We start from the raw sequence: 25,455 nt of genomic DNA on the forward strand, positions 1-25,455 counted from the left end.
GGAGCAAGGGCAGGGGCGGGTCCTGCCATCTCCGGGGTGGCAGAGGAAAATCCACCTGCGAATGGACTCGTGCAATTCAAACCTGTGTTGTTCACGGGTCGACTGAACACAAATAATCCGAGTTTTACCTGAATTTGGGCCTCTCTCACGCCGCTCTGCAAACGCACTGGCGTCTACGCAGGAGCCCGCGTCTGCACTTTGCCAATCACTGTTTGCAGCTGGAGACTTTTATTCCGGTGCAGGTTTGGACCAGATGGAGCCGGCATCCAGCCTGGCCACCTCTTGGCACCTGCAGGCCTCAGGTGAGACCCGTAATCCCACACACCCGTCTTTAGTCTTGCAAAGGTTGCAAACTTCATCCAGGTGCCTACGAGAGTCTCAGTGTTTTTCTTATCACTCTAGGTGTGTTTTAAATTTATATTGTAATATAAATTTGGAAGGGTCAAATTTATTGCAAATGTTTTCGTAGCATAATGATTTCCTTTTGCTCATGGTGGTTTTTGATGGCCTTGAACATAAACATTTACATTGTGGAATCATGATAATTCCTTTGCATTTTTTTTTATTGCTTTTAAGCTTGGTCTTTTCCCATCTAAAAACTAGCTATCTGCCAATATCTTTCTCCTTTTTAACAGTCTGTTTTTTAAACACGTAGGTCTATGTGTGCGGTGGGATGCTATGATCTAATTAGCTTTTCCCCACCTAAACAGCTCACCAATCTCCCAGTTCTATTTATTAACTCGTTCTAAGTAAAAACAACCTCAGTGGTGCTGGTGGGAAGGTGGGAACCAGGCCGAGCGCAGAGTGAGCTGAGACCAAGCTGGGCTGACAGCTCCTGCCGGGCCCAGCCCTGGCCTAGACGGGAGCCCCTGGGGCCATGTCCCATTTTCCTGTGCAGTTAGCCTGCAAGCCTGCGTGTTCTGTCCCCTGCACCCAGCACGTAACACACAGTCACATGCAGCTCGGGGTGCACATTCACCAACACGCTCTGCCCTGTCCCGCCACGTCCCGGTCACAGCCCCGGAAGCCACCTCCAAAGGCAGGTGCCAAGTCGCCGACGCCAGTTCTCTTCCCAGTTGGGTTGGAAAAGGGAGGAAGACAGACGAACCTGGGAGCCAAGGCTGTTTCTGGAACACAGCCATGGGCTCTGCAGGACACCGCAGGACTGCTTTGGGCCCCCCGCAACGCCACGTCCCCGGCCTCGCCCTGCCCGATCTGCAGCCACAAAGACACCGAAGCTCCCACGTGACGTGACTGGCTCGACCCTTGACAACCCCTGAGTGGCAAAGAAGCCACAGCAGTTCAATCGGGTTTGTCCCCTGGGGAAGCTCGGAAGGGGACAGAAGAGGAAGGGGAGTGTGGGAAGCGATAGGAACCCAAAGGGAAGGATGCCACCGGGCAGCGGTGCCCGGGCTGTGAGGCTGCCACGTGCCACGCTGGTGTGAGAACTGCTGCTGTCCCCGAGGCCTGGGGAGGGGACGGACGGACGAGAACAAGGGGCCTGGCGTGCTGCACTGACCACCAGCAGACACGGCACGGTGCGTGTGTCAGACCCACAGAACGTACACCGCAAAGCGTGAGCCCCAGTGTAAACCGTGGACCCTCCTTCCTAACCCTGTGCCAGCAGGGGCCCAGCGGCCGTGACCCACGTGCCACACCCGTGGAGACTGACAGGAGAGACTGGCGTGTGCGGGGCCGGAGGGTGTGCAGCTCCCTGCCCTGCCTGCTGTCAGCCCGACCCACTCTGGGGAACGAAGTTTACGAACTAAACAAAACTCGAGGCAGCTCACACTTTCCCAAAGGCAGCGCCAGGCAGTCTGTGCTCGCAGGGCCTGTTTGAAGGAGGTGACACGGCGGCAGGTGGGCGGCGTGGCGGGTCCCTGACCGCAGGCGTCAGTTGAAGACCCGCCCCCGGAAAGGACGACAGGTGCGTGGCACTGGTGTATTTCAACCAGGCATTTTATTGGTCTGGCAACTGCAAAATATACAGATTTCCGAAAGGCGTCCCCTGTCTGACAGCTGACGTAGCTTCGTCCCAGGTCACTCAGACAAGTGTACGGAACACAGAGAAGAGGCAGGTCACACAGAGAAGGCCCCCAAAACCAAGGAACAACTAGGCCCGCCCTGTGCAGCTTTCTAGGTTTCAGGCTCCCTTATACATATTAAATAAATAAATAGCACATCTGCTATCAAAATAATAAAAAAATAAATTTCAAGTATTACAAATGAAAATGTCATTGGTGTGGTTCCAACAGTTTTTCTTCTCCCTCAGAACGAAGAGCTTTGCCCGCAGCCTCAGATAGGGATGAGGAGGGGTAAACCCACGCAAAAACAAATGGGCAAAGTCTGAAATATTGGTCCCAGTTTTTGGTTTTTTTTGGGGTGGGGAAGAACCTGCAGAAGCAAAAGTCCCGTGACTGCCGCCCATGCTCCCCTCAACCCGAGGCCACCCCCAAAGGCAGGTCACCGGCTTGCACGAGCAGCAGGGCTGTCCCTTCTCCAAGGTCTCCCCTCGATCTCACGTATCGAGTTTGCGCAGTCGGAGGGGCAGGACAGGCCTTCACCGAGCCCCCGCCTGTGCCGATGTTCAAAGAACAAGGCCGGAACGCGGGATGTGAGAAACCATCCTCACGCACAAAGCCGTAGGCCCCTCGCGTTGGGAAATATGACCAAGGTACACACACCCGTGCACACACCCGCCACACAGTCTGACGAGGCTAAGGACACGGCGGGAGGGGACGGATACACAAGCGTCCCCCAGGACAAGGCTGCCAATGAGAGGGGCTGGGCAGGGAGGGCTCCAGTGGTTCCCCATGGAAACCCCAAACGTGGCGTACAGTGTCTGCAGCACAACCTCTTCTCCTACCTAATCCCAACCAGGGAAATGTGTCCTTTCGAAGCTCCCCGACCCGCCCAGGACCCACCTCCTGCGCTGGGAGAAGGGGCTGGGGGCTCCCCAGCAGAAGGCAGGAAAGGAGAGTGACCTTTGGCACCAGCTTTGAGACATCCTGAAAAAGGGTCATTTGGACAAACTCTACTGTGAGTCTCCAAACTGTTTCCTCCGGGCACAAGACGCCCCCTCCTGCCCCAGGATCCGAGGCAGCGAGGAGAAATCAACAGGCAGAAACGACAGGTGATCAGAACCCACGTCCTGTAAGCTCCACTTTCAGCCGCCGCAAAAACGTCACAGATGCTGTGCAGGCGAGGCCAGGCCGACATTCCACTCTCCTGACCTCCCGGGGCACCCGGCACTGCGCCAGGCATGCGGCAGGCAGCCCCGGGACTGTCCTTGCTTGGGCGATTGTCCCCACCAGGAACACCCGGGCGACAAAGCCAGTCCTGCAGGAGGGAAGCCAGGCGTTCTCCTCCCTGTCGTCTGGCGGGGTCAGTCCTGCAAGGATCCGAGGATCGAGTGCTCCAAAACTCCCCCACGCGGGCACTCGGAGGCTCCGAGCCTCCAGGGCACGACACCCCCGACACCACTTCTGCTGTGACAAAGTGCAAACGCAGCAGCTCCAGGACAGCAAGACTCTCGGGCACCTCCAAGTCCAGGGAGAACAGAGCGGACCCCGGAGCTCCCTGGCAGAGGGAGGGAGGCCCCAGTTCCTGTATTTCAGCAAAACAGCTTCCTTCCGCCCCCGAAGCCAGCCCGTCCGTGAAACATCTTCTTTAGAGGCAGAACACAGGCCGGGACGGGCCGTGCATGTCCCGGAGGGCACGTTTCCGCTCAGCCCACGGACGGGGGAGTCTCAGCTCAGGGGCGTCTTGCAGAAGAGGCACCCACCCTGCGCCCGTCCAGGTCTGCTCCCCGCAAGGCATCTTCCCAGGCCAAGACGCCCACGAGCGCCATGTGAAAGCTCTTAGATGTCCCTTGCCCTGCGGTGGCTACCATCCGGCCGCTTTCAATTTTAGGATTCTGCTGCCAATGTCACCTCCCAGCTTGGACTGTGCCAGTCCACGATCATACACACAAAACAGCACAGCAGACGGGGCCCCTCCTCGGCCCGGAGTCTTCCCAAGCACCTCGGAGGGTCCCCAAGGCCAGACACCCCTGGGAGGACGAGGAGAGCAGAGGGCGAGGGGCCTGTGGCTCAAGGCAGGGAGCCAGGGACCCACGTGGCTTTCTGGGGTCTCAGCCGACCCGAGCCAGGCACGTTCTCTTCAGCCGCAGATCCCTCCCCCTCTCCTCCGCCCCACCCCGTTCCAGAAGTCCTTGGGGTCGTTCGGCCTGGGGTGGCTGGCAGGGCACAAGCTAAGCTGCAGAAACGGAGACAGAAGGCCGCGACGCGTCTGCGTCAGTGCTTCCTGGAGGAGTCGGTGCTGCTCCGGGAGCCTTTCACGTTCTGTCCTTTCACGTTCTGCGTTGGGGAGAAAAGAGGGAGGGGAGGGGTTAGGACCGGCAGCCGACTCCATCCCCAAAGCCAGACGCGCAGTCATGCAACGGACACTCCGTCCCTCCCTCCGCCCCAGACAAGAACACAACCGAGACAAGTGTCACCAGCCCTACAGGTGGGACAGTGGCCGGATGGGGCCCAGCACACGATGGAAGATGACCTCAGAGCCACAGAGAGGAGGGTCGGGCAGGGGACTGGAGCCCCCGTAGAGGACCCGGCAGCTCTGGTGGCATCAGAGCTGCTCAGGGGGGACGGTGGGCCGCTCGGTGCCCCCTGGGACTCAGGCATCCAGATTCCAGCAACACGGCTCAACAGGTGATGCGTGGGATGGCCGGACGCGGTGGGGAGACCGAGGCGGGAGCCAGGCAGAGGGGCTGTCACTAAGGCTCTGTCCCAGCTCTGATCGCAGCGGCCATAGGAGGAAGCCCCAGCCCTAAGGCACCGGCTGGTATCAAAACTCCCTTAAAAAAAAATTCTTAAATCAGCAGGGGACACAAGATTGCTGCCACCCCACAGCAGGGGTCTCTTTCCCCAAGCTCTTTACTCTATCTCTCAATTAAAAAACTGGACAATTTTTAAAAGTGTTCTCTACAGCCCTGCGTGTCTCCAAGACTGAAAGGGGCGGGGGGAGAGCACGGAGCCCACTCCCACCCTGCTTGGACCCCAGGGTCCTCGGCCAGCGCCCAGGTGGGGCGGGGCCCGGGAACCAGGTGATGGGCACCCACTGTGTGACGGGGGGGTCTCCCAGGAGCACCCTGGACCCTCACGCCTAGAGACAGCTGCAGCCAGGTCGCCGGGGCGGAGTGGGCTGCCCGTTCCCTCTCCAGCTGCCAGCTACAACTGCCGGCCACGCCGGGAGCCCACGGCTTCCGGTGCCCACAGACGATAGCGATGCAATGACACTGGAGGACCTCGAGGCCGGGTCCCGTCCCCGTCGTTCACACAGCTCAGGACACGTGGCGGTGAGAGGAGACAGACCAGCAAGCAGCTCACGCAGATGGCCCTGCACTGACACCCTCCACACCAAGACAACGAGCCACACACTGCACGACGGCGGTCGGCACATGGACCACGATGCCACGACCCGAGAGGCGCGGGAGGGGGCGGGCACATGCACTCGGGCATTTACCTTTCCAAGGTCAGTAGGGAGAAAACTTTGAGAAAATGTGACAGACAGTTCGTCTTTCAACCATAGTGGGGAGGAGGAAGAAACAGGTTGCAAAAGGAAAAAAAAAAATCTTTACTAGGATTTTCTTGCTCGTGTGCATTGGAAATTTAAAAATCAAGGCTGCACCATGAATGCCAGCTGGTCTCTCGACCTCAAGCAGCCGGCACAGCCCCCGGGAGGACGCCGCAAAGGACAGAGTCTGGGCTGACGTCCCTGTCCTACCAGGAAACCAAGATGGCCGGCATCACACCCCAGGGCGTCCCCCTCCCAGGTCTGAGAGCTCCAGCAACCAGGTGGCCGTGGTGTGGAAGGAGCAGGAGAGCCACATGCAGACCTGGCCCCAGGGAGCCCCGGAGTCCCCACCCCGGCCCAGGGCGCCGAGTCCCTCCCAGTGGTGACAGCAGCTGCTGTCTACCAGGCACTTACTGGGAGCGGCTATTTTGCTAAGTGATACATCATAGTCTCATTCATCAAACACCTTATCAAGTCATCATCTCCACTTTACAGATGACGAAGTTAAGGTCCTGGAATGGCTTAAACGTGCCCAGAGTTCCAAAGACGGAGGCCAACCCAAGACCCAACATTCGACCCCAGCTCAGTCTGACCTGAGTCATAAATTTTGGTCACGGCCCAGGCCAGCTCCTAGAATCAGACGTAGCTACACTCTCAGCCGCAGCCACACTCCCCGGCTGGCCGGGGCGCTGGGGCTCCGGGTGTGCTGGGTGGGTGGGACGTGCGTTTGCGGGGCTGGGGGTCTCGGGCCACAGGCGCCACTACAGGAGCCTCGGCGCCAGGCAAGCTCACCCGCAGCAGGGCAGGGGCACGTCCCCAGAGGGACCCTCCCAGCAGGGAGATGTCTTTCCTGGCAACGTCAGGCCGTGGGTCGGAAGGAACAGGATTCGCACGGCGGCAAAACCCGCGGGCTCCAAACCCAAAGGCTAGTTTCACACAGAAGAACCCTACCCCGGAAGCAGTCCAAGCTCTGGTTCAGGGGATGACGGACACCGGCCTGGCAGAGTGTGAGTCTCACTCTTTGAGGGGGGACGTTGATGGCCAGACCACCACTGAGTGAGCAAAGCCCTGGGAGGAGCCCTGCGAAGCCACCAGCACCTAAGCACAACGCAAACGCTCACTCCAGGCACCAGCCTCACTTGCCGGCTTCGCAGGGGTAACCTGGTGAGCGAACAATGACTAACAGGCAGCTGTGGCTTGACCAGTGGGGGGGGGTGACATTTTGGGGTGCTGTCATCAAAGCTCTGTGACAGCAGGCCTCGGCTCCTGCGGGTGGGGGCTCTAGGGCAACAGCCGGGGGCTGTGAGAGCCAATGCCAGACCGAGGCTTCCTGCAGAGGGCTTGGCCCAGGGAAGGGGAGACCACACAAGACTGACACGGAAGCCACACCAGCTCAGACACGGGACGGCCAGATCCACAGGACGGTCCCCACGTGGCACTCTCCAGAGCGCTCCGGCCTGGCCACCCTCCCACCAGGGCACTACGTCCTCAGACGTGGCTTTGCAGATGAGGCTCCGGGGAGCTTTCCTGCCCACGTGCATGGAAGCTCCCGGGAGAGGGTCTCCGAGGAATGGCAGCAGGCACGTCCCAGCCCGACACCCAGATCTGATGCCGAGAGGGCAGATGGGGACCCATGCCGAGCCCCAGCCCACGGCTGCTGCAAACGACTCCCCGGAGCCCCAAGCGGGACAGCTATGGGGTGACGGCGTTAGAACACGCTGAACATCAGCGGGGCCACTGTGACCTCCTGAGTCCTTTTCTAAAAAAGTCAAGTCCCTCTTCCTTCCTCCTCCTTCCCCCTGAGGACCTGAGACTTTACAAAAACCGTCCCTATCCCCAGTGTCTGAACAGGGGGAGACAAACGGGCAAGCGAGAAGCGGGGCGGGCAGCGGCCGCGTGCCGAGAGATACTTACAGGCAGGCCCGCCCTAGCAACGGCTGCGGGGAGGAAGCAGAGAGAAGTCAGTGGCAGGAGCCCGCCACGCCCCACGCCGGCCAGACAACGAGAGGACGGGGCCCTGCTGCCACACCCTCCACAGCGGAGCCCCGTGCGCTCCGGACGTCACCCTCCCCACCCCCGGCCCACGCTGCTCCCAGGAGCACAGCAGCAGCCTCTGAACTTCCAACTATGACCCACGTTGACACCAGGACAGAATGTCACAGAGACACCATTTCAGTCCTGCTCCATTTTCATAAAAAACCACCTCGGGTTGTTAGGCCTGAGAGGAGTATTTTCTGGAGGCCTCTGGGCCCTTCCGTCGTGGTGACACTAAGGGGCCGGGGCCGGGAGGTGAAGGACCCTGGCCATTGCGACATGGCTCAAGCTACACGCAAACCCGGCTAAGCGGTGACCTCTCACCTCATCTGCACGCCCTCCCACGCGCCCGACACGGACCTGCCCTGTGGGGGGGGGCGTCCCACAGGTGCAAACGCTGGGCCACCGTGCCCTCCCCACGTCACACTCCGGACACCTCCCAGTCCAGGCAGGCTCCGGGCAGAGGCAGGAAGGTGGGCGGTCGCGGAGGAAGGCCCGAGCTGGCACTGGCGTCGAGCGGCGAACAAACCCCAGGGAAGCTTGGCTGGGAGTGATTCGGGGGCCCAGGCCTGGGGCGGAGGTGGGGACACCTTGATGCTACTCGAATTTGGGCCCCGAAATTGCTACGCCTCACATGTTTGTGAGGGTTCCCGGCCGTCTCTGGGGAAAGACTGGTTTCCTGAAAACAATCCTAACGCCCGACGGCCGAAACCTCCCGGCCTTTGCCTCGGCGCTAAGGGGGTGCCGGAGCCTGAAACCACCTGCTGGGACCACGCGGCGTGTGACAGAGTGGCCGCCTTCTCTGTTCTAGAAATAGCAGTTCACGGCCCTGAGCGGGACCTGGACGTCTCACTAACTCTTCAGCTCTGCCCGGTTCTGCCCAGGGAAGCCTCGTCCCCGGAGAGGGGGTGAGCGCGGTCACAGCCGGCCCAGCCAGGAGAGACCCTGGTGACGTCCCTGCAGAGGGTGCTCCCTTCTCGTGCTCTCCCCCAACACATGCACACACGCACACACATGCACACACACCACAGACACACACATGTGCACAGACACACGGACACCCATGCATGCACGCTTACATACTACACGGACGCCACACATGCTCCCTCGCACACTGGATGCCCACACATGCTCACTCAGACACGCGGATGCCCACACATGCTCACTCAGACACGCGGACGCCCACACATGCACACTCAGACACGCGGACGCCCACGCGTGCTCACTCAGACACGTGGACGCCCACGTGTGCTCACTCAGACACGTGGACGCCCACACATGCACACTCAGACACGCGGACGCCCACGTGTGCTCACTCAGACACGCGGACGCCCACGCGTGCTCACTCAGACACGTGGACGCCCACGTGTGCTCACTCAGACATGTGGACGCCCACACATGCACACTCAGACACGCGGACGCCCACGCGTGCTCACTCAGACACGCATGCACACGCAGCCCCGGGCCTGAGGCCGTCGCCCCCGCCACCCCTGGCAGGAAGGAAAGGGGAGTCACTGACTTGTCCGGGCAGCTGGGTGGGCACCTCCGGGGGCAGGCAGCTGGGCAGGGCGGCCGAGGTGGAGGCCACGTGCTCCTCAAAGCTGTTGATGCGAGGCTTTTTGGTGGGCTCGGGGCTGGCTAGCGGGGTGACACTATTACGCCTCATGAGCGGGTTAGGTCCCTTCTTTGCATCCTAAGCGAGACAAAGACAAAAGAGAGAAGGCAACAGTTACCAGGAAGGGGAGGAAAATAAGCCAAAAAAAGGTCCTCTGCTCCTGGGTTTTAGGGATTCATCAAGATTGACCCAAGGTGAGCGGCCGGGACCAGGGCTGCCGCGGGTGCAGTGTGGCTGCCGCGGGTGTGATGTGGCTGCCGCGGGTATGATGTGGCTGCCGCGGGTATGATGTGGCTGCCGCGGGTGCAGTGTGGCTGCCGCGGGTATGATGTGGCTGCCGCGGGTGCAGTGTGGCTGCCGCGGGTATGATGTGGCTGCCGCGGGTGCAGTGTGGCTGCCGCGGGTGTGATGTGGCTGCCGCACATGCCATACAGCTGAGCGTGCAGTGACTCCCACTCAGCCAGAACGGGGGCGCATCCCTCCCGTGCCCCTTCCCCAGAGGACACCCACGTGGACGGACAAACGCAACGTGTGCAAGGCAGGGCGGGAAGTGACGGATGCTCATGGCAGAGAACGAGATCAGAGACGAGAGCCCTGCCTCCCGCCGCTGAGGGGGGCGTCGAGGGCGAGGCCTGGGTCTGAGGCTCTCGGACAGGGGGTGGGGGCAGGCCGGCGCCGACTCCCTTCCGCAGACGCCAAGCCAGGATCTGCAGTGCACGGACCCGTCCGTGCTCACGTAACGACACCCTGGCTGAGGATGGGACACGGAGCCTGCAAAACCTTCGTGGAGACCAAAGACACCGGGAAGCTGCAGGGGCAGAGTCTGCCAGCCAGGACCAGACGGACGCCAGCCTCCCGTGAGTGACGACGTCACGCGGTGCCAGCAGGGACGCTCTCCGGGCCCAAGCCCTGCGGGAGCAGCGGCTCCCTGGCCAAAGCTGTCCTCATATAGCTACAGGGAGCACGGCAGCCAGTGGCCCACGTGGAGAGCGGGCGTGACGGGTGGACAAGGAGGCTGGGACATCCTCCTCTTTCAGGTCAGCCCGCCAGCCAGGCTACTGCCCGCCAGACAACGCATGCCCGTTAACACCAAGATCCGATGGCCAAGTTCCTTGGGGACAGGGGAGTCACCTCTCTCGGGAACTCCATGGACAGAAAGTCACGCTCGGGGTACCAGCAAGGAAAGTGTGACTAGCACTGGCAAAGTGTCATGCTTTCATGGCCTGGACACAGTAATTCAAACCCACTTCACTCCACGCAGAAATCCAGTCTGCTACCACGGTAAAGGTCGGCCGGACCGAGCCCCAAATCTCAGGCCTCCCCAAGATGCAAAACAGCTATCGCCAGGCCTTGGGGCCCCCTGAGAACTCCCCACCCGCCAGCCCCGGCCTCGCTCTCCAGTCCGCTGCCTGGCTCCACGCCGCCGTGTGCCTGGTGATTCTGTACCTAAGTGCGTGCAGGTGGCGGGGCTGCTCTGCCGATCCCGTCTGAGCCAGTAACTCGGGACCTGGACAGCCGGACTTAGCTGCCTGGAAGGGAAGGCACAAGGACCGTGCTCCGGTTACGGCTGGAGGAAGGAAACGCAGCTTCCTCTTTCCCACTCACTTCTCGGGCCAAGCGGATGGGGCCAGGGGGAAGAGAGCACAGGAAGGGGAAAAAAAGCTTTATCCTAAGAAGCCACAGAAAGACGGCAGCCAGCCGGGCGCATCGTGACACACGGGTCGGCCCCTGCAGCCAACCAGCTGCGAGATGTCCCCGAGGGACAGACACCGGGATGGGACAGGGTGTCGGGGGCGGCACTCACCTCCGACCGCTCCCGGTGTGTGTTGACCGACTCCACGTTCAGGTAGATGGACTCCACGCGGCAACCTGGGGGCGCAGGTTGGGGGGGCTCCTGTTACAGGCTGACCCCGCCTGCAGCCACGGCCAGCGGGAGCTGCTGTCTGGGGGCCGCTACTCACCGTAGGCGACAGGCGTCAGCTTCAGGACGGTGTGAAGGGGGCACTTCAGGTAGGGCATCTCCTCTGAAAGAGACGCGGCCACGGTCACGCAGGGGCTTGAGCGGGGCAGGTGGGGAGGGACATCCGGGCCCACCGCAAGAGCTCCGGACGCCCGAGGGCCCGCGGGAGCCCTGCCTGGCAGGGGCGCCTGGCCCGGCACACGGGGGTCCCGCGTGGCAGGTGGTCCTGGGAAAAGACCCGAGCCACCGGGGCACCCACCCTCCCACAGCACGTTAGAGCAGAAACGGAACAGCTGTTCCCCAACAATCTCGGATTCGGCTGAGCCTCGGGCAGTCACAGGCCTCCCGTCCAATGGGACAGCTGGAGTTTTCCAGGCCGCTTGTTCCTTAGAGAGCTGAGGGGCAGGGCTGCCCCCACTGCAGGGACCCCACGGCGGGTCTGCAGCTGCCCCCTCAAGGGCCGTCGCCTTCCTCCCTCTTCCCTGCGGCCGCGGCCCGCCCCACGCACCTGCGCTCTTGTCCAGGAAGTAGGCCAGCAGGCAGCGCAGCACGGCCTGGTGGCAGATGACCAGCACGTTCTCCTGCCGCTCCAGCTCCATGATCACGGGCTCCAGGCGCTGGACCAGGTCCTGGTAGGACTGAGCACAGGGTGGGCCGCTGTGTGAGCGCAGGGGGGTCAGGGTAGGGGGCTCTGCCCGGGCCACAGCCCCCCAGGGGGCAGGCGGGAGAGCCCACCCGGAACCAGCCCATCGTCAGTCATCAAACACCAGGAGGTCTACAAGGGACACCGCCCAGCAGGAAGGACTGAGCCCTGGCGCCCCCTGCGACACGGACGAGCCCTGACATCTTTGTGCTGCGTGAAAGAAGCCGACACAAAAGGCCTCACAGGGCGTCTGGCCCCATTTACATGGAATGCCCAGAATAGGCAAATTCGCAGATGCAGGAAGCACATTCCCGGTCGCCGGGGCTGGGGCGGGAGTGGTGCCGGCCGGCAGGTGTGGGGTTCTCTCTGGAGTCGGGGAGACACCCTGGAGTCAGTGGTGATGGTTGCCCGGCACATTGCAAATACCCAAAACCACTGAACCATGTGCTTTAACACAGATGAAATGGTGACTAGTACGTTATGTGAGTTTCGTATCTATCATTGTGAAGGAGCAGGGCTTCCGCTTCTGCTCACGCCAGGCCCTTGGCCCCCTACACTGGGTCCCGGTGGGTGAGGCCAGAGGACAGCGGGCAGCCCACAGGGGGCCGGGGCTTCGAGGACACAGGCAGGGAGGACCCGCCAGTGACAACACACCCGGCCTGGCCACACCGCAGGCCCACGTGCCTGCCCACACTCTGCCCGTGGTCCGAGGCAGCTGCCCACTCGGCCCCCCACCAGGACTCTAGGCCCCCTCCCTGCAGCCTGGGGGGGCCCTCGCCTGCCGTGCGTCACTGTGCCCTGTCTCCTCTCTGCCCTGTGTCCTTCTACATGTCCCCTGACACGCCCACCTCTCCCTTTTGCTGGTGGGGAAACACGACCGGGCTTCCCGGGGGCTGTGCCCAGGTTCAGCGCAGGGAGAGCCCCCCGACCCGCCCGCAGGCGCCCCCCACTCACCTCCCCGGTGGGGTAGCGGTAGTAGTACTTGTCCTGCTCGCGCAGCGCGTACTCCTCGGGGTAGGTGTCCTTGATCTCCTCGTAGGTCAGCTCCTCGCAGACGCCCTGCGGGGACCCCGCCGGTCACTCGAGGGCATATGCACCACGGGGGCCGGTCCGAGGACTCTCAGGACAGGCCTGTGATGCCCGAGGGCGAGGCCGCCCCGCACGCCCGCCCCGGCCCCGCGGGACTCACGGCGTCGATCTCGTTGAGCGCCTTCCACTGCTCGTAGGGCAGCCGCAGGGCCTCCGCGGTCTGGATGGTGCTCTTCAGCTGGCTGGTCCACACCCGGAGCCCCTTCAGGTTCTGCTCCTCCACGAACTGGCTCAGGGCGCTGGCAAACTGGGAGCGCGGGACAGGCCTGACCCAGGGTCCCGGGGAGGACGGGGCCCAACCGCAGGCTCCCTCACCTCCTCCTGGAGGCCGGGGCAGGACCCACGCAGCCCACGAGGGACTGTGCTCTGTCCCGGGTAGTGGTGGGGTACCCGACAGCCACCCAGGACGGCTGGCCCACGGGACACACCCTCCCCACAGCCCGGGGGACTCGGCTCTTGTCTCAGCCCCTGCCGCAGCGCACACTCGCGCTCTCTCTCACACACACACACACACACACACACGTGAGTGCGCACACACACACCCCCTGCCCACCCCACGACTGCCCCACACACGGCGCGGCCTCCTCCCCCGCCCCTGCCCCTCGCCCACCTTCTTGCCCCTGCTGGACAGGCCCGAGTCGCCCCCGATCCTGCCCTGCAGGTTGTACTCGTTCTCGCCGTGCCGGCACAGGTAGATGGTGCGCGGCTGCACGTGGATGTTCATCAGGTAGTACACGATGCGGCTCTGGATGTGGTCCTGCACCCTGTTCACCAGGAACCTCCGGCCCACGTCGATCACCTTGATCAGCGACAGGTCCCTGCAGAGAAACGCCCCCGAGGACCCCCGATCAGACCTCCCCCAACGGCACGAGAACGGGACGATGAGAGAACCACGCAGCCGGACCACACGCGCCCCTGGGGCCCCACCGCGAGAGGCGAAGGGTGAGCGTGCCACGCTCCCCCAGCACGCGGCTGCTCTCGAAGCCAGCTGGTCTCCCAGAAGAGAAGAAGAAATGAAAATAAAGGAACTATCAACACATTGGTAGCAAGACTGGGCGCCACGGGACATCAGCTTCTGTCCTTCTGCAGAGCGTCAGAAATACTCGCACCGACTGTGGCTTGTCAACGAGGACTTTTGTTGAGTTAAAAGACATTTCCAAAGAGGAAACCATAAAGGTTTCCAGGAGCAAATGCTTCGTGGGAACATCAGGAAAATGTTAAAGGCCCCGACAGGTCACTCAGAGGGGGTGGCCCTGGGAGGTACCTGTCCCACTTGTCGGGGTCGAGGGGCTGGTAGCTGGCCTCGTAGCAGCCGATCCTCCTCATGAAGTCGTCCATGGCTTCTGCCGAGTTGCAGTCTTTGTAATCCGGGCTGGAGATTTTAACTTCCTGCAAAGCCACAAAGAGGCAGCTGATGAATCACGCTGGAAGGCTTTCTGCTTAGATTAAGCAGGATTTGGGGCTTTCAAAACGGGAAAGCACGAGGGCTCAGGATAAAGATTATCCTGCCCGGCATTTAAGGGAATAAAGAGACAGACCCTGGGGGAGGGGTCGTGGCCTGAGGTTACTCGGGGAGGATGCCCCGGGGGGGACAGAGGGTGGCCGACCAGAAGGGCAGAGACGGGGACCCACAAGGATTCCGGACAAACACCTCTGCATGGACCAGAGAGGCGGGACCAGTCTGGCGCCTGAGTCACCACCGGAGAACCTGACCCCTGACTCAGCCGAGCACTTGCAATGTCCCCGCACGGAGAGGACCTGCCTGTCAACTGCAGGGTGCACTTGGCAGCTGCTGGTGATGCCCCATCTCGCCTGGAGTCTCCTCCAGCCGCCCAGACGGCGGCAGCCCGGGCGCAACTGGTCTGTGGTTATCTCTCTAACTAGAGCCCTGCCCGCTCCTCCCGGGGCTCGTCCTCCTAGGTGGAGCCGAGCAGAAACCGCACTGGGGTCCGCAACACCCCGCAGACGTGCGGGAGTTCAGCAGGTTTTAACACCTGTTGCTCTTTCTCTCATCAGCAACCGCCACTACCTGGAAGCAGCCACTCTTCAAAGATCTGAGTCAGTGCGTCACGGGCACCGAGTTCCCGGAGGGGAAGATGACAAAGTACTGGGGACGGATGGTGGCGATGTCTGCCCAACCATGGCAACGTAACCCATGCCACCAAACCGCACACTTACAAATGCTGAAGATGGTCAGTTATGTATATTTTACTACAATAAAACAAAGTATCTAAGTTCACAAATTCCGGGGCCTAACCTGTAAAACTGCGTTGAGGTTTAACCAGAGAAAGAGATTTCTGGACGTGAGGGGTTGGGGCAAACGACTCTCTGTGTCAGTGGACTCCCAGACACGACAAACTCCTAGCTAAGCACATCGGTGACTCCTCACTGGGGCAAAACCTTCTCACAGCTACGCTCTGCTACCCACCAAGGGGAGCAAGGACGGCCACGCCAAGGAAACAGGGCAAAACCTTCTGTTTTGATGGCTGCAACTCTGTTTCCCCACACTCTGGGGCTCTTCCTTTGGACCCACTGAACAAATGTGAACTGACTTTTCACGGTTCAAACAGCCCTTCCTGAAACATGAATGTGTTTCTTAGAAATACTTGTCACTATTTCCACTGCCTTAGAGAAAATACGAGACGCCAGTGCACCCTTAGCGCCCCCTTTAAAGATGAGCGTCAGTGTGCAGGAGCACCACGGCGCTCGCCGAACAGGTGTTCAGAACCACGCTTCCTTGTGGACACATTGTATTCTCATCTGTTTAAGCTGGAGAGAAACTTATCTGCAACAGGAGAAGGTGATCTGTGGTTCAGTCTGCAGAACAACCGTCCCTGTTTATGACACGTTGCTATCAGGTGCTAACATGCAAGAATTAATCAAAGTTCACGGGCCAAGTTCCCTCGATTTACCCAGGCAAGCTGCCCACCCTGGCGCAGCCGTTCACTAGATGCACCAGCAGGAAGAGAGTTTCACGTCCCTCCTTCCTCCCACACTTGGGAACTTTGCAATCAGGTTGCCAAGTCCTGTAGACTCTCGCCAACACGCAAGCATCCTCACCCACCGGGCGTGACGGCAAGAGACCAGCCTGCTGTCCCGTCTGAGGGCGGGGGTGAGCGGCCCTGTGTCCAGACAGCTCCAACAACACCCGGCTGCCAAGTTCATGCCACCAGTGGATACTGCTCTGGGCCCAGCCAAGCCTGAGCACTGTTCCCAGAGACCCCAGGTAGAGCCAAGCCTGTCCCAGGACAAGCCTCAGGTTAAACACTGCCGTGCATGTCCCACCTCTGGACACTATCGACAGCCAGCTGGGGGCAGCTCGTTCTAACGGTTTAGTTACTTCTCTGAACCTGGCCTGGCCCCCACTTCCCGAGAAGCTGCCGCAGGAGCGTGGGGTTCCTGGCTGTCTTACCATGATGTTGGAGGCCACAACTGTGGGGTCGTCACACACAGACTCAATGAAAAAGGCCTGGAGGAAGCAAGACAGGAAAGTTAGAAAAGAACGAACCCCACAAAGGGCCAACTATGCCACGGGCCTGCTGTCCTTATCACGTGCAGGGAGGAAGGACGCCATCTGTCACCAACCCCCAGGGATGTTAAAGACCCACCTCCCCAGACCCACGAGTCCTGGTGCAAGGCCCTAATTTTAGGCCTCAAAACTCGGAGGTGAAGGACCAAGCAGGAATCAGGGAATCAGCTGGTCCCCCAGTGTCCTCTGTCCTGAGTTCTCTGGGGCAGGTGACAAGTGGGGCTCACCTTGAAGTCGTTTTCTTTGGCAAAATGAAGAATCATGTGTCTCCTCTCTCGAGTAGTATTGGTGGCATCGAAAACCTGACAGGGAGAGGGGAGAGCCAGAGAGAAGAAGCTAAGTTTGCATTTAACGATATTTACCAAAACCACCAGGGAAGCCAGACCTGTCATTTCCAGGAAGAAGCCCCAGAATGAGCTTTCGGGGGCGAGTGTGCTCACCCACGGGCGTCTCCAGGGGTGTGCCCACTGCCTACAGGACTCGGGGACGGCCCCGAAGACAGTACGGGGTAGCGGGGGCACATACAGAGGGCCCTGCCCGCCTTGGATGGGGGAGGGTCCCGAGTCCACCCTCAACAGCCGTCCTGAGTCACTGCCCAGCTCTGGCCCCTGCTTCCCTCCACCCTCAGGGCCAGAGGCACGTGTCCCTGTTCCAGGGCCCCTCGATGGCTCTTGGCACTGCCCAGGCCAGCAAGGCCACCACCCTCCTGCTATGGGACTGGAGACCGAGCTGGCTGCATCCCCCACACTTACCGCGATTTGTCCCCCTTCCTTTGCCAGGTAACTTTTGACATCTCTCAGGGCAGCTAAGGCACACTGCCTGAAGCACACAGAAAGAGAAACCGCACGTCAGCGGGGGCCCGTCCTCCGGGACACCCAAGCACCCCCGTCACGCGGTGCGACAGAGCCACTGGCCACGCTGTGTCCAAAGTGCTCCATGCCAGGCCGGGCTGGCCAGGCCTCCCCAGGCCCAGAGGCCCAGCATAGGTGGCTGCAGGCGCTACAGGAGATGGTGCTGGTACTGGGGAGCCCTCAGGGAGCCCAAAGCCACCTGCAAAGTCTCCCCACCCTGGCCTGGGGGTGGGGGCGCTGGCATCGGGGGCTTTGCCAGCCCCCCGGGTGACCAGAACGTGCAGCTGGGTCTAAACACTATCGCACAAGGGTTTCATGACCACCTTGTGCTCAACACCAAGCCCTTTTCAAACGTAAACAGACGCTTCTGAGGAAAAGGCCTTCGCCCACTCTCACTGAGAGGTGGTCACTGTAGAGCTGTCACCAGCTGAGCTGGACCATCGGGGGACAGGGCAAAGCAGCGAGTCTCAGGCCGAGAGACCCCTCCCCACGCTGGCCGGCTGTGACAGCCACCCCACGGCCCAGTGTTCTCCTGCTCTCGCGGAACTGGCGTGAACAAAGTCCACCCAGCCCAGAGGCCTCCGCGTGACTCGGCCTTACTTTCGCACTTTCATGGCCTCTTCGTTGTCGGGGCGAAAGAAGTTGTAGGAACTGTACTGCTTCACGGCCTCCCGGCGGTACTCACCCACATTGAACACTGCGGACGGGAAGAGGAGGGGGACAGCTGTGGATGGCCCGGCGGGGGACAGGGCCAACTCACAGTCCCAACCAAAGGAAGAGCCACCCGGCCAACCGACGCCGATTCCAGTAAGGTGAGGATGCCACAGGGAAGCCACAGTGTGGACTCTGGGGCGGCATCACCACCACCCCCGGATGCCGCAGAAGGGGACAGCCCAGCTCCCCCCAGGCCGAGCCACACGGCCCAACCAGTCTCCAACCCCAGTCTCACGGCATCCTAGACCAGAGACCGAGACTGTAGGAACGGGGTGGCCAGGGGTGTGTGGAAAACAGGGACAACCATCTCCACCAACAGCATCCGACAGTGAGTGGGGTCCCACGCCCTCTGCCTGCTCTACGGCAGGGGTCCTCCCGCAGTGGCCGGGGACCATGTGTCATAGTTCCTGGCTCTGCTCTGGGCACGGTGGGTGACAGCAAATATAAAATCTAGTTCCCATACTCAAGACGCGTCCCCCACGGTCAGGAAGACCAGGCAGAGATGCACAAGCGTGTCACCTGCCGGCACACCGAGGTCACCCCTGAGTGCGATGGGAATTTAAAGGAAAAGACTCCCACCGCGTGAGGTGGCCAGAGAAAGGATGTCACGGAGGAGGTGACATCTGAGTCGGGCAGGATTTAGGGGCATGAGGAGAATGGCCACTGGGGAAAACAAGAGAAAAGGCAGGGTGTGGAGAGTGTGGCAGGGACCTGGCTGGGTGGGAGGTGGCTGGTACGGACCCGCCCAGGAACGGTCACTAGGCATGGGCTGCCCCGGCCCTGGGACTCCCCTCACCCTTCGTGGGGACGCCGATCCAGTTGAGGTAGCGGGTCAGCTTCTTAGAGATGTAGGTCTTGCCGCGGGCGGGGAGCCCCACCATGACGATCACCGTGGGGGAGTTGGTCAGCTTCGGCCCACAGGCTGGGAAGAGCAACAGAGAAGAGCGTCACTCACCGCACGCCGAAGTCACCGGACAGTCCCACGCCCACAACAAACCCTGAAGGATTTCACCAAAGTTTTTATTTCATCCCCATCCCAAAGCCCTTGGCATTTGATCATCCCATGGACCACGGCCCCCTAGGGCCAGAGCCCCCCGTCACGCCTCGCCGTCAGGTTAACCCTGGCAAAGAAGTCCCAGCCCCAAATTCCCAACCTGACACCAGGGCCCTAAACCAGCAGGGACCCTGGTTGCCAACACCACAGTGGAAGGGGCTCGCCCCTGGGTGTGGGGAAGGGACTCCCGGCATGGGGGTGGGCGGCTGGCGGGGGAGAGGGGGGAGGTTAGACAGGGGCTGGGGGCCAAACTCCACACACAGGCCGGGGGCGCATGGGGGGGGACGTGGGAGCCGAGCCCAGCAGGCAAGACACAGAGAGAGACAGACGACCGTCACTTCCGAACCTCTGCACAGGGGTCTGGGTGGCCTTTTTTAAAAAAAAAAAAAATTGCTCCTACATCCTAGTGACAAGCCAGCTCCCCCGCATCCCAGTGACAACATCCTAGTGACAAGCCAGCTCGTGAGCCAGAGGCCACCTGCCCGCTCCAGCCCAGGCAGTGTCGCCCACACCCACTGGCCGCCACGGTCAGCACCATCCTCACTTCCAGGACACTGCGACCCTCTCAGCGGGCACAGGGAGGAGGCCAGAAAGGCCAGCAGGGGGTCAAAGTCCCCGGCTGGCATGCCATCGGCTTCCAGTAGCCCTGGGACAAACAGGTTCCTCGAAAACAGAAGCTTCTCGCTGCCCAGGGTGAGCCGGGGGCAAGGAGCACCCCAGTGGCCCCAATAAAGCACCAAGGGGCCTCTGTATGTCCCCAGCGCGTGCAGAGACAGCCTCCCATGTGTCCAGGGTCATCCTGGCAGCTGCGGTTGCCACATCAGGCAAGTGGCAGCGCCTGCTGACAGCTCCTCACTCGAGCTAGGAAACAACCCACCCACAGACCCTCCCCCAGGCCAGTTCCCCCACCCAACCCCAGCCCACCGTACTAGGCATCCCCCGCCACGGCGCACCCAGCCACGCAGAGCGGGGCGCACACGCACAGCTGCGCACGTGCACCCGGCACTGCTGCTGGCGCCGCGCCAAGGAGGCGGAGGCAGAAGCCGATTGATTTATCAAAGCGGGGATTATGTCCCTCCACTAACCGTAGGCACAAATCTGCTCTGGCAGGAGACGCTTTGGGAGGGAAAAAACAAAACAGCATAGACACAGCAGGGTAAACAGCCTGGGGCAAAAGTTCAAGCTGAATTTCAAACCCAAATAAACCACCGCGCGCCTTCCCCGCGCGCCTTCCCGCGCGCCTTCCCCCGCACACCGGAGCCTCTGCCTACACCCAGGTTTCTGGGCCCTGCGGTTCCGTCCCCCCACCCTGCGGTCCGTCCCCCCACCCTGCGGTTCCGTCCCCCTACCCTGCGGTCCGTTCCCCCACCCTGCGGTTCCGTCCCCCCACCCTGCGGGTCCGTCCCCCCACCCTGCGGTTCCGTCCCCCCACCCTGCGGGTCCGTCCCTCCACCCTGCGGTCCGTCCCCCCACCCTGCGGTCCGTCCCCCCACCCTGCGGTTCCGTCCCCCTACCCTGCGGTCCGTTCCCCCACCCTGCGGTTCTGTCCCCCCACCCTGCGGGTCCGTCCCCCCACCCTGCGGTTCCGTCCCTCCACCCTACGGTTCCGTCCCCCCACCCTGCGGGTCCGTCCCCCTACCCTGCGGTTCCGTCCCCCCACCCTGCGGTATGTCCCGCACCCTGCGGTTCCGTCCCCCCACCCTGCGGGTCCGTTCCCCCACCCTGCGGTTCCGTCCCCCCACCCTGCGGGTCCGTCCCCCTACCCTGCGGTTCCGTCCCCCCACCCTGCGGTATGTCCCCCACCCTGCGGTATGTCCCCCACCCTGCGGGTCCGTCCCTCCACCCTGCAGGTCTGTCCCCCCACCCTGCGGTTCCGTCCCCCCACCCTGCGGTCCGTCCCGCACCCTGCGGGTCTCGGGCAGATGAGGAAACCACAAACGCTTCTGACCAAATCCTGGAGTCTCATTCTCTTTCACCCTCCGCCCCTTTTCCAACCTGACAGCGCACCTCAAGTTTCTTCTTCTGGGACCCTCGGTCGTGCGCAGGAGGCCACAGGGAAGCCGGAAGGCCGCCTGGAGAGCACGCCAGCCTCCTCCCCGTCACAGCAGCCAAGACTGGCACCCCAGGTTCCACCTCCCGTTCCCATCCCTAGATTAAGTGCTAACCTCTCTGATAATGTGTGCCACATGGACAGATGCAGGCGCTCGGCGGCGGCCCGCGGCCCCCCACTGATGCCCAGAACCCGTCCCTGGGAAATAAACCACTGGGAAGACGCTTTGCCGTGGGTCCCGCGCCCCCTGCAAGTTTCTTCCTACCCGGAGGCTCTGCGAGATGCTAACCTCAGAGGAAGATGCTACATCATTTCTGTTCTTTTCTACAAGCCGGCGAGTCATGCTTCAATTACAAGTTCAAGAGGGAAAAATGGAAGGAGCTGTTTATAACGGACAGAGTGCTGTGGACCAAGAAGGGGCCGGCTCCGACTGCCTAAGGGAACAGAGGTTGTGCCCATCCACCTACAGTAACCACCCGGACCCACTCCCACCAGGCCAGGGCAAAATCAAAGCCGCACAGAACGCCTGCTCTGACCCTGCAATGCCACACAGCCACCCGAAGGAGGTCTCTGCGGAGAACAGGCTTCACGTGCCTGGCCCTGGGGAGACCGGGACCCAGCACAGAAGGCGATTCGGGACACGAGGCCGTCTACTGGGCACAAACTCTCTCCTGGCATCACAGACCGGCCCTCCCTCAAAGCCTGCTTAGGCAAGGTGGAGCACCAACATCTCAGCGAGCCTGCCTCTGTGGGGTGTGGAGAACGCGGGTGACCACACCTCTTTCAAAAGCGCCTCTGCACTACTCCCCGGTCACCATACACATGGTCACCACGTAGGTGCGTCACTTTGCATGACCATCTTAACTGATGTCCAAGTAATCTCACCTCTGAGTAATCCCACGCCTAAGAACAGCCCTCGCAACCCCGTGTGGTCTCAGCCAGCAACACCGAGGGACTAGGAGTTGCAGTGACCCAGTGACAATCTTGGGAGGCAATACGACAGCTCCATGGTGACGAGGAAGGGCCCAGAGCCATGCAAACAGCTCGAAGCCTGGCCTCACCACTTCCTGGGGCAATTCTGACTTGGTTCACCGTTCCCATATAGGTTTTTTGTTTTGGGGTTTTTTTTTTTTCCACAAAATCTCTCCTAAGTGATTCTAATGTGCAGCTGGGGCTGCAAATCGCTGCTGTAAACTGTAGGGGCCACCAAGGATATATTAGGGATTTCTCTAGAACATCCACCCACTGTCTTGTTTACATGAGAATACTACCAGTGGGTGCAACCCCTACCCAGATGAAAATCTTCCTGTCAGTATTTGAGTATCTAAACCCGGAGCAAAGACCAACTGGTAGTTTGTCTCATTCCACCATATTTAAGGGGAAAAAAAGTCTGGTGCTTTAAGAAGCCCTCTTTCTCCTTCCTGCTGTTCACAACAACCCCGGCACTGATCACTAGCAATGTCCCCTTCGCCCCCCTGACGACAACTATTTATTTAACACCTACCAAGTCCCAAGCACTGTCTTTGGGACTCACCAGTGCCATGGAGCAGACGGGACAGTAACCTACTTTACAGACAAAGAAACAGAGGTTCTGAGTGGACACATAACTCACTCAACTAAGCAGGGACTCGGACACAGAGGCTCTCGATTTTTAGTAATGACAAGGACAAAGGACAGGCAGCTCCTGAATGCCAAGAACTCACTTCCTGCCGATTCTGATGACAATTTCAGTAAGTCTCCCTGAATTATGGGTTGCATTTGAAGGAAGCTGCAGGTTCTGCAAGAAACATTTACATGTTGGTGCAGCAACAGGGCATCCACTCACGTGCTTGAGGGGCAGAAGGTATGCAACTGATTCTTGCTGCGGTTTCACTGTCTTGTCTATGAACAATAATGCCCACCGCCCGTGAGACCACTTGTAACGACGGTGACAGGTCTAGGAGAAAGAAAACCCATCCAGCGTTCCAAATGCCTTTAGAGAAGGGAGGGCAGGGTCTCAGGAAAGATGCCAAGAAATACCCTGTTTCCCCCATTCCAGTAAGAGACACATGTGACCACATAAACTGAGAAAGACACCGCCACTTGAAACAAGGACGCGTAATCCCAGGCTGCAGTTATTTTTACAAGAAGGAATGTGTCTGAGACTACACCCCGAGCCGCACACAGGGATTCCAAGAGTGGGCGGGATGAAAGACTTAATCCATCAGCTTCAGCCAGCAGCTCCCCCTTCCCCAACTCTGAATGGGTCTGACAGGGACTCCTGGGCAAATCTCTCCTCTGCGTGTGAGACATGCGGGCTGCCAGAGTCTAGGGGATCGGTATCTGACGCCTGGAGGAAGGACGTCTGGCTGCACGCTGGTGTCTCTCACAATTACTACTGAGCTCATGCCAACCAATCTCCATGCCATCAGACACTCGGGACACTTGCCAGCTGTCCCTGGGGGGACAAGTGTATGTAGATGCATGCAGTCACATGTACTTATGTCTATATATTATAGAACCAACCTGAATTTGTGTGACCAATTGCAGTTTACAAGGTGCTCTGTAGATAACATTTGTTTTATGCAAAACTCAAAAGCGGGGGTGGGTTGTTTGTGCATCTGGCCTTGGGCAAACCTCCCCAGGGGGGTAAAGGGCTGCGTTTCACACCACCCACAGGTTTTACACAAAGACAAGCAGTGGGTGCGTTTAGTAAGCACCTCAGGAAGGGCCAGGGAACAAGCAGCACACCTGCCAAGCCCCCAGCCCTGGGCTACCTTGCCAAGAAGGGGTCTCCCGAGAGCTTCCCCAGAACCCGCAGGCTCAGCAGAGTGGACCTGCAGACGTCCCGCCCAGGGCGCACGGCGGGAGGCCTCTGCCGCCTGCGGGGCAGGTCTGGGCGAGGCGAGTGATTCAGACCCGGCAAGGATCCAGGGAGCTGTCACGTCCCGAGGGGGCTGTCCTGAGAAACGTGGCAGCAGGAAGTCTTGCCAGCCGCCTGGCGCTCAAGTGCCCTCAGATGACCTGATGCCACGAGGTTTGCACTTGGATCCACGGTTATCTCTCGAGCTAGGTCCTGGCCAGGGCGAAATCCCACCAGGTAGCTGGCCCCTGTGCAGCCCATGGGCGCCCGGACCGTTACCTGGAGGGGCAGCGTCGCCTTCCTGCACTTTCACCTGGGTGGGGGCCGGGAGGGGCACTGCGCGCAAATTCCGAGCACCGGGAGTGTGTGCGCCCTGGGCGCGTGAGACGCCGCCAACCGTGCAGTCTCCAACCCACCGACCCTCCCCCAAACCCGGGGCAAAGATGTAGCTCCAGGTCGCTCTCCCGGCGCCCCCAGCGCGAGCACCCCGATGTCGCTGGGGGTCGGAGAGATGGGAGAGGGGAGATGGGACTAGGGAAAAGTTAAAAGAGAGCGGATAGAAATGGAGAGGAGAAACAGGAGAGAGAAATAGAAGAAAATATAACTACGTATCTAGAGAGAAGAGAGAGAAATGCGGAGGGAGGAAGAGGGGAGTACACGGGGGGCGAGAGAGGAGAAACACGCAGGAAGCAGGCAGGACCCTACCGAGGTGGGGAGAGGAAACGCGAGTACAGAGGGGGACGCAGGGACCGGGCGAACGCAAAGGGGGCCCGGGCCGCAGTCGGCCGCGGGGGCGGGACGGGGGCGGGGGTCGGGGGGCCCTCCTCCTCCCCACTCCCCCTCCCCGAGCGCGCGGTTTCCGGGCCGGCGGGCAGCGACAGCAGCCGGGTCACAGCGCCCCTGTCGCCCGTCCTGGGAGGCGCAGCCCGCGCCCCCGCCCGCCGGCCCGACCCGCACGGGCGCCTCCCGCAGCGGGGCGCGGCACAAAGGGCCCCACACAATGGCCCGGCCCGCGCGGCGCACTCACATCTGGGCAGCGAGGGCCGGTGGTCGACCGGCAGCCAGATCTTCTGCACCCGGCTCTGGGTCAGCTCCAGGGGCATCTTCGGGTCCCGGCGCGGGGCGGAGGGCGGCCCCGGAACAAAGGCGCGGAGGGGTGCGAGCGCCGGCGCGGCTCGGGGAGACGGGCGGGGCAGGGGTGTCGGTGCGCGCGGCCGGTGCGGGGTGCGCTGTGCGGGACGCGGGGCGCGGGGGGCGCTCGTGCACGGCGGGCACCCGGGATGCTCGGGCGCAGTGACAGCCGGCCCCGCCGCCGGCTCGCGCGTCTCCTCTCCAGCTCTGCTGGGCCGCCCGGCGCGGCGCCCGGCCTTTTAAGAGTGGCGGCGGCAGCCGGCGCGCGTCAGCCCGGGGCGGGCCGCATTCCCGGCCCCAGCCCCCTCCACGTGGGGCGGCGGCGCGCGGGCCTGCTGCTGGCGCCGTCTGCGGGCCACGGGCGGAAGC

At 61.3% G+C, this 25,455-nt stretch overlaps 1 protein-coding gene across 3 annotated transcripts in view; it reads right to left on the bottom strand.

Annotated features, from left to right (window-relative positions):
- Positions 1–1,941: 1,941 nt before the first annotated feature.
- Positions 1,942–25,455, bottom strand: part of PFKFB3 (6-phosphofructo-2-kinase/fructose-2,6-biphosphatase 3) — a 62,503-nt gene continuing 38,989 nt past the window's right edge. For 2 of the 3 annotated variants that reach the window (XM_045530788.1, XM_045530787.1), the window contains 14 exons: positions 18,806–18,931; positions 17,896–17,992; positions 17,197–17,263; positions 16,672–16,746; positions 16,328–16,384; positions 14,180–14,304; positions 13,526–13,733; positions 13,016–13,162; positions 12,781–12,885; positions 11,692–11,821; positions 11,185–11,247; positions 11,028–11,092; positions 9,128–9,301; positions 1,942–4,358 (listed from right to left, as the gene is read on the bottom strand). In XM_045530788.1, the coding sequence (XP_045386744.1) occupies positions 4,296–4,358; positions 9,128–9,301; positions 11,028–11,092; positions 11,185–11,247; positions 11,692–11,821; positions 12,781–12,885; positions 13,016–13,162; positions 13,526–13,733; positions 14,180–14,304; positions 16,328–16,384; positions 16,672–16,746; positions 17,197–17,263; positions 17,896–17,992; positions 18,806–18,931 (1,502 nt within the window). In that variant the 3' untranslated portion in view covers positions 1,942–4,295. Of the gene's footprint in view, positions 4,359–9,127; positions 9,302–11,027; positions 11,093–11,184; positions 11,248–11,691; positions 11,822–12,780; positions 12,886–13,015; positions 13,163–13,525; positions 13,734–14,179; positions 14,305–16,327; positions 16,385–16,671; positions 16,747–17,196; positions 17,264–17,895; positions 17,993–18,805; positions 18,932–24,982; positions 25,188–25,455 lie in introns of those variants that run through there. The other variant, XM_045530785.1, reaches the window with a different exon arrangement.

This window comes from Lemur catta, chromosome 18, assembly GCF_020740605.2.
Source record: "Lemur catta isolate mLemCat1 chromosome 18, mLemCat1.pri, whole genome shotgun sequence".
Taxonomy (NCBI): Eukaryota; Metazoa; Chordata; class Mammalia; order Primates; family Lemuridae; genus Lemur; species Lemur catta.